General features: G+C 32.5%; 1 protein-coding gene across 1 annotated transcript; it reads right to left on the bottom strand.

Moving 5' to 3' along the window:
- Positions 1 to 460: 460 nt before the first annotated feature.
- Positions 461 to 7,257, bottom strand: LOC114423245 (protein NRT1/ PTR FAMILY 4.6-like). Its single transcript, XM_028389923.1, has 5 exons — positions 7,115 to 7,257; positions 6,845 to 6,950; positions 6,340 to 6,557; positions 2,423 to 2,854; positions 461 to 1,593 (listed from the first exon to the last, which is right to left on the bottom strand). Exons 1-5 carry the CDS (start codon positions 7,115 to 7,117, stop codon positions 568 to 570), a joined length of 1,785 nt encoding a protein of 594 aa, XP_028245724.1. The 5' UTR covers positions 7,118 to 7,257; the 3' UTR covers positions 461 to 567.
- Positions 7,258 to 7,642: the final 385 nt, after the last annotated feature.

Raw genomic sequence — 7,642 nt, 5'->3', positions numbered from 1 at the left:
AATAACTAATATAAATGTTATAATATAATATGCCGCCCATATTAATTAATTAGGAATTATAAAATTCCTAACATTAACCAATTTTTATAACAGTCATTGTTAGCTTTTTGACTAATTAAGCGCTGGGGATCAATCTTCATTGCAATTTTGAGCAAAACCATCTATGATATATATCCCACTAAATAAGTTAACAAGTTGAGTATAAGGGCATCTCCATGTGTAAAATCAATTGCTCTCGCCTAAACCTACTCTTAATGAAAACACATTTGATCATTACACGTACGCGTTGACCCTCTTCATTTTTCTTATGCATGACTCTTTTTCTTTCTTTTTTCTAATACTAGAGATTCCTCTCTTCCTAGCTCTATTATATTTCTATTTCTAGGAATTAAATTGCTGATCCACTCCGTTGCATGCTAGCTAGAGCAAGAATACAAGGTTTACAACCACCGAAGAACAATTAATGGCTCGAAAATATTTTTTGATCAATGGCCGAATTGTAAACTTAAGGCCTTATCTAAATACCATTTTGAAAACTTTCCCTTTTGGTAATTATTTTCCCTTGATTCAGTTGTTGTTTGTAGTTCCTGTCCCTCTATACTTGTATCTGATAGCCCAAAACAAGTAATGCAAGAAATTCAACGCACTCAGCACACACATGAGCCAGTAAAACCTCTCTAGGTGGTAGTGGTTAAGGTTTGCCCCAGAGAGCCATGGTCTATGTGAGGTGTTACCAGTGACACTATTTACAATTGACACAATTGCCGAACTTAAGTAATACCCTACAGCCAAAGAGGCCCAAGATAATGATGTAGCCAAAGACCTCATGCTAGAAGGTGCTTCTGTGAAGAAAAACTCCAATAACCCAGCTAGGGTGAAGAGATCAGCAGAACCAAGGAACAAGTACTGAAAAGCAATCCAAAGGAATGTGATAGGTAAAGGCTTGGTTGCATCATGACCTAGAAGGCTGTTATTATTATTTGTGTGTGTTTCAATTGCGACCCTTTTCCTTTTCACTTCAACAACCGCCGCCACCGCCATCGCCACTATCGAAAGGACTAGTCCAATTCCGATTCTCTGGAGGTGTGTGATTCCCATTTCTGTCTTGGTGACTCTTCTTGCAAAGGGTGTGATGATGTGGTCATAGATTGGTGCAAGGACCATGATGAAGAGCACTGGGAAGATTGGTAAAGAGGCTGGTGGAACCTTCAGGGAACCGAGTTTGGTGTCCATTGTTGCGGCTTGTTCAACTGAGAAAGTGGAGAGCTGAGCTAGGCAACAGTTTAGCATGATGGTGCATGCGAATATGGGGAGCACTTTAAGCACTATCTTCACATCCTCTACTTGCTCCACTGTGCATTCTATCGATGAATAGATAGGGTTGTTGTTGTTCTGATCAGCTGCTTTGTTGAGGAATTTGAGTGTGTTTGTTAGGGCTTCAGGTTCCTTGTTTGTTGTATTAGAAGCTTCTTTCCCTGCTTGTTGTTTTCTACTACCTGAGTGTGGATTTGAAGGGCTTGAAGTCATGTTCACCACTGCACTGCTGGAATTTCTACTGTTGAAGCAACTGTTAAGTGAAGCAGCAACTAGTACCTGCCTTGGTCAAAATTAACCAGAAGCATACATAGTTCAGATTTAGAGTGTAGATAATTATATATGGAGCATTAAGTGTGGGAAAAAAGAGAGTAATATGTATGGTGTGTGATTCAACTTTAGAAGCTTCTATTCTTAAAAGTTGAAACTCCTCTAATTTTTAATTATTTAGATAAACTTTAATAAGATAGTAATTAAATAAATTAAGTTATTTAAGTTTATGTTAAAATTAGATTATGAATAAATTAAAATCAAATCTTTAAAAAAGGTTAAATGAAAATTTTCATAGAAGTTAAAATACAAAAGTTAATTCTAACTGACAAGAAATATTTAATTCATTTTACTTGTAAACTCTCTTCTCTTATAAGTATTATTATTATGCCTAAAAAATGACTAGAAGTTCCTTTTGATTTTTTCTTATAATAAAATTAAAGAAGCAAAGTGTGAGCCATGACACAAGGATAAAGTTGTGCCTTGGTGTCATGGTTTCGAATCCGAAAACAACTTTTTTTTATATGCAAGGATAAGACTTGTACAATATTCCCCCTCATACCTTTGGATGGTGAGAAATCTCCGGACAATGGGATAAACTAGTTAATTTTTAAAATTAAAGAATCTACTTTATTTTAAAAATATTTTTTTTCTTAAAGTTGTTTTCGCCCACCATCTAAGGACAAGAAAACCCAAAAAAATAGGGCAAATTAATACTTCCTAATTAAGAAGTAAGAACTAAAATTTCAAAAAAAAAAAAAAGAAGTAAGAACTAAGCATATATCTGAGAGAAAATAAATACACTTACTAATATTACTGAAAAATTATTAATTATTACCTTCAGAATGGTTGTAAGTGGACTTCCAGAAGGGATCTTGCTCCTATAAGTAGTAGAACCTGCCAAGAACACTGGGATGGACACAAATATGGCTATAGTAGAGATTCCAAAGCCCCATTCCCACCCTTTGTTGTCTTCAACCCACACCACAAATGTGACTGCAATAAGGGCACCACATGACAAGCAAAAGACAAAGTAGTTGAAGAAGGTTGATCTTTGCCTTCTTCCAGATGGAGTGTTGTCATCAAATTGCTCAGCACCATGTGAAGGCAATGACCCCTTAACTCCCCCAACTCCAAGTGCCACCAAATAGAGCCCAGCAAACAGCATTGCTGCTTTTCCACCACTAACTTCGTTGCATGGAGTGGCTGCGTCACATGCTGGTGGCTTCAGTGATGGCACACGAGCTTGTGCAGTGAGAACAATCAATCCCTGCATAGTGCACACAGAAGTTTTTATTCCCTTAGTCATGAACAGTAATTGTGCAAAGTGATATGTAGAATAAGAATGTTGTACATTCTTTTCAGTTTGTTTATTTTAGTTTCTAATATGCTACTGTAATTGCTAAGCCCTGGGGCCCAATCTGTGGTAGAATAAAAAACTTTAACAAATAAATATCATCTGGGTTTGAATGAATTAAATGGCGCGCAATGCACCTATAGACAAAATTGTATTTTCAGATAAATTTTGTACATTTAAAATTATATTATAGCAAAAAATATTATTATATAAATTTTTTATTCCTAAGTATGTATATGCTCACATATGTATGAAAGATTTATTCAGTAAAAAAATTCATGTTTAATTTTTATTATATGTAAAAAAAATTGAACTAACTACATATAATTAGTAAAATTAACTTTTGATTTATTAAATTGAAAGATATTGTGATTTTTGAACAAGACAAAAAAATATTCTCTTTAAAGAGACAATTCTATTTGAAAAACAATTAAAAATATATTAAATATAAACACTCCTCTCAATAAAATATCAAATCATAATTCACTGCATTCTTCTCTCAATAAAAAACTCACTACCTTCGAGAAGACAAGCCTTATTCCGTAAACCTATTTCTATTCATATTCTATGAATTTATTGCATGGATACATATTATTATTGTTCTCAATGCACATATGAACATGAAATTATGAAAGTCAGCTAGTGAAATATATATCATACACATAAAGAGTACAACGTGTACCATTTCTAAAATGTGACCAAATAAGGAAATGTCACCATCTATTGATGAAAAAGAGCCACGTAAGTGGGCCTAGGCCATGTGCACATCCCCACTTCAGTCCCTGGACTGTATACCATAGACAATGACCTGTTGTATTACTCTATCAACTACAGATCCTACTACAGATCCTGATGATACGTCAATTTGAGATTTTGGCGTTTTAAAATAGTAAGGTGTATATCTTCCATATTATCCTAGAATGGTGTTATTTCGAGAATGTGACTATCAAAATGACATCCATGCACTTCCTTTGGTTTCATGAAACTTTTTTAGGGGTTACTTATAGCCTAGGCCGGGTTTAAGTTGTTTGATTACAAATATCTTTTTTAGTTTGAACTACAACTATCATGGGAAACAATTATTTTTAAATATAAAATTATTATATGCTGTACAATTTTTCTTACAAGTATTTAATATAACTAGATACTTAAAATTCAAACTTCAGAACTTTGATTGAAATGAAATAAATCCACATCAGTTAATTCGTACACTTATTGTGATTACTGTTAATTTCATTTACCTAATGTCTGACCCCACATCCACAAGTCTTAAATATTAATAAAAAATTTAAATAACATAAATATTAAAAGTATTAAATGAATTAATTAATATACTTAATTAAAGTTAGACCTTATAATCACTACACATCCTATCTTACAATTTCTTTTGAAATTACAAAGGATTTGACTTCGTATTCCATGTTAGATGTTAGATAAGCCTTGACATGTGGCATACTGACTATAATCTAGCAATAAATAACAGAATCGAATAATATCTATTCAAAATAAAGTAACTGACTTTTCAACATCAAATTTTATTACAATTCATTTTATATATTCACTAGAAAACAACCGCTTTGCTTTCTCTCTATTTTAGTGACGTGATATGAAATGTAAGAAAGTATAAATTTAAAGTGACGTGATATGAAATGTAAGAAAGTATAAATTTAAAGTGACGTGAACGAAACAATATTCATTAATCAACTAATGTTACAAAATATACTCAAGATCATAGAGATAGTGTGGGTACAATTCCATTTTGTGACCAAGCAATTTTTAATTTCACTATTCAATAAATAAGCACACAATTGCGCAGATTAATATAATTCCTCTAAAGATTTTAGTTGTGTTTATTTTGGGTAAATTATAGGTAAGTTTGTGAAAAAAAATGGAATAATCTACACATTATTAAATACTAGTATTAAATAAAACTATTAGGAATGGGGGAAATTGGTAAGCAAAAAGTGTACTCGGTTATTAGTAGAAGGAGCTGATGATGGCGTGCAGAGAAGGGCATGTGTTTTTTAGAAAGCCAAAACGACAACAGATGTTACTTTCCATGTTCAGACTTGACTGAACGAAATCTATATTTATCCAACATGTGGCAGTGGCACAAAAACATAGGGGTCCTAGGCATTCTCAAAGAAAATTAAATATACGTTGCATGAATGATGAATATAAATAGCTGGGTCCCACTTTATCTCTTAAACTAAATTAATTTTCTTCTGAATTTAATTTTTTTAGGACACCAATAATAATAAATATATAAATATATAATAAACAAAAGAAAAAAAAATTGCTAACCAGTACCAAAAAAACTAGTTAATTAGGAATCAATAAATAAAAAAATTTAATTATTAGTGTTGCATTGAAAATTATAAAAACTTTTCATTTAACATTTTTCCAAAAACTAAATAAAAAATTAACAAAACAAAACTCCCCCACCAACATTATTGTTATTTTGTCTCATCCACTCGTATGTGTCACAAGCCACTTTTTTTTTTTCTGGTACTGTTTGTCTTTCATAGCCACCACTAGCAAGTAGATCTCTTACACATTTTGAAGTTCAAGGTTAGCGTTGTACCAATGTGAGGAGAGAGATAAAGTTACCTACATGCTTTTCTTTTCTTTCTTTTTTTTCCCCCTCTTTTTCTTTTCCATTTGCTGCCTTAAAATATGATTCTTGACTTAGACTGGTATCTTAGTGGGCGTTCGCTCATGCAATTCATGAGGTTTTTCTATGACCCAAGTGCGCGAACGAATGCAGCAAAAAGAAAGCGAATCAAAGGGTTAGATAATACAGTTTTTTTTCGTTATTTTTTATTTTTTAATTAATTAATTAATTTTTAAAATAAAATTAATCATTGACATCTTTTCAATTCTATTATAGGGATTTGGCTGCATCATTTGATGCAACCCCCATCTTGCAAGTTGTGGTTTTTGCACTCTGCAACTTGAAATTTGACTCATTCTGCTGGCCAAGACACACAATCATGGCTTTGAAAGACGCTTGCTCTTTAAGGAACCCAATACTAATCCAAACTCAATCTCTTCTATCTGTCCCCCCCCTCTCTCTCTCTCTTCCTAATCAACAATCACACAACAATAGCAAAAGGGTAATAAACAAATTCAAAATTAAGGTATCATCATCAATAATTGTGTTAAATCATATTGTAAAGTGTCAAAAGTCAAGAGATATAAGATAAGTTGGCTGATTAAAAGAAAATAAAAGAAAAAATTTGTGGATTTAATTCTCTCTATTAACAAAACTAATATTTTAATAAACTAATATTTACCAATAATAAAAATATATATTGAAAAGTTAATGGGAGAACCTAAATTAATTAGTCTTATATTCACAAAGAGAGAGAGAAATTAGTAGTGTATGGGGTGCGTACCAGGAATTCAATGACTGCACTTATCAGGTAGATGTGATAAGTGGTGAAGAAAGCATCAGATAAGAAACCTCCAAGGAGGGCAAGGAGGAAGGCAGTTCCCATGAAATTTGTGACATTGTTGGCAGATTTTGAAGGGGACATATGCATGTACTGCCTCAGATACAGCACCAAATTGCTTGCATTGGCTAGAAATGCCAGATTCTCCAATATCTCAACCACTGCACAAAATCCACACACATTAAAAATAGTGCCACATCACATATATATGCATGACTCATATCTATCATCATTCATCACATACATAAAGTAATAAACAACCGAATTTGGACTCATTCTATCTCCAACCCCAATACTCCCAATTGATCCAGTTAGTCCATATATAATTAATACATACATATAAATATATAAATTACATGAATCAATATGTATATAAACATATATGTATATAAATATTAAATAATATTAAACTATAGAGTAAATAGAGAGAGGGGAATCTAGGACAGACCTAACACAAAGGAGGCTGCAAGCATGCCACCATGGCGGCCTCTGAGAGCAGGCTTGTTCCTCCAGTTCACATAGCCTTCCCATGATCTCTGGTTTTGTTCTAATTCCTAAACAAACAAAATTGAAAGAAAAAAAATAAAAAAGTGTGAATTAAATTATATGTGGGAAGCTAGCAGCATGTGATATAAATTAATTAAGGAGAAGAAAAGGGAGAGAAAAGGTGAGAAGAGAGAAGAGTGCAAGAGGTAGAGGGGAAGCAGCGAAAACCAACCATGATTCTCTCTCTCTCTATTCTCTTTTTTGGGGTTTTGGATCTGTGAGAGAGTTAGGAGAGAAAAAGGGTGTTGGCTGGTGGAGGATTTAAAGACAGGAAGGAAAGGTGCAACTTGGGCAGAATGGTCCAGACACTATAGTCTGCAACTATTAATAACAAATTTGACTTTATTTTCTTCTATACACACACAATCTTAGAAACGTATATTTGCGTATCATTTCTGTAGTGTTTAATTAATATATATTAAGTATATCCAATTTTTTAATAAATATTAAATGCATGACATGCATCTCTTAGAAAAATAATAATCACATGTTTATTGTTCGAAAGTATATTTTCCTCCTTTTTCGTCATTATCGTAGCAGGAAATATATTTTTGTGTTACTAAAAAATAAAATTATTATTACCGTTATTTTAAATAAGAGTATATATTTTAAATAAAAATAAAATAAAAGAAAGAATGAAGGTTTAGAAGTTAAGAAAAGTGTAAGAAAAGAAAATACCTAACTAAAAAGTAATGAGACA

Source organism: Glycine soja, chromosome 8, assembly GCF_004193775.1.
Source record: "Glycine soja cultivar W05 chromosome 8, ASM419377v2, whole genome shotgun sequence".
Lineage (NCBI taxonomy): Eukaryota > Viridiplantae > Streptophyta > Magnoliopsida > Fabales > Fabaceae > Glycine > Glycine soja.
The sequence above is the reverse complement of the archived record's forward strand: the minus strand, read 5'-3'. Positions and strand labels throughout refer to the sequence as shown.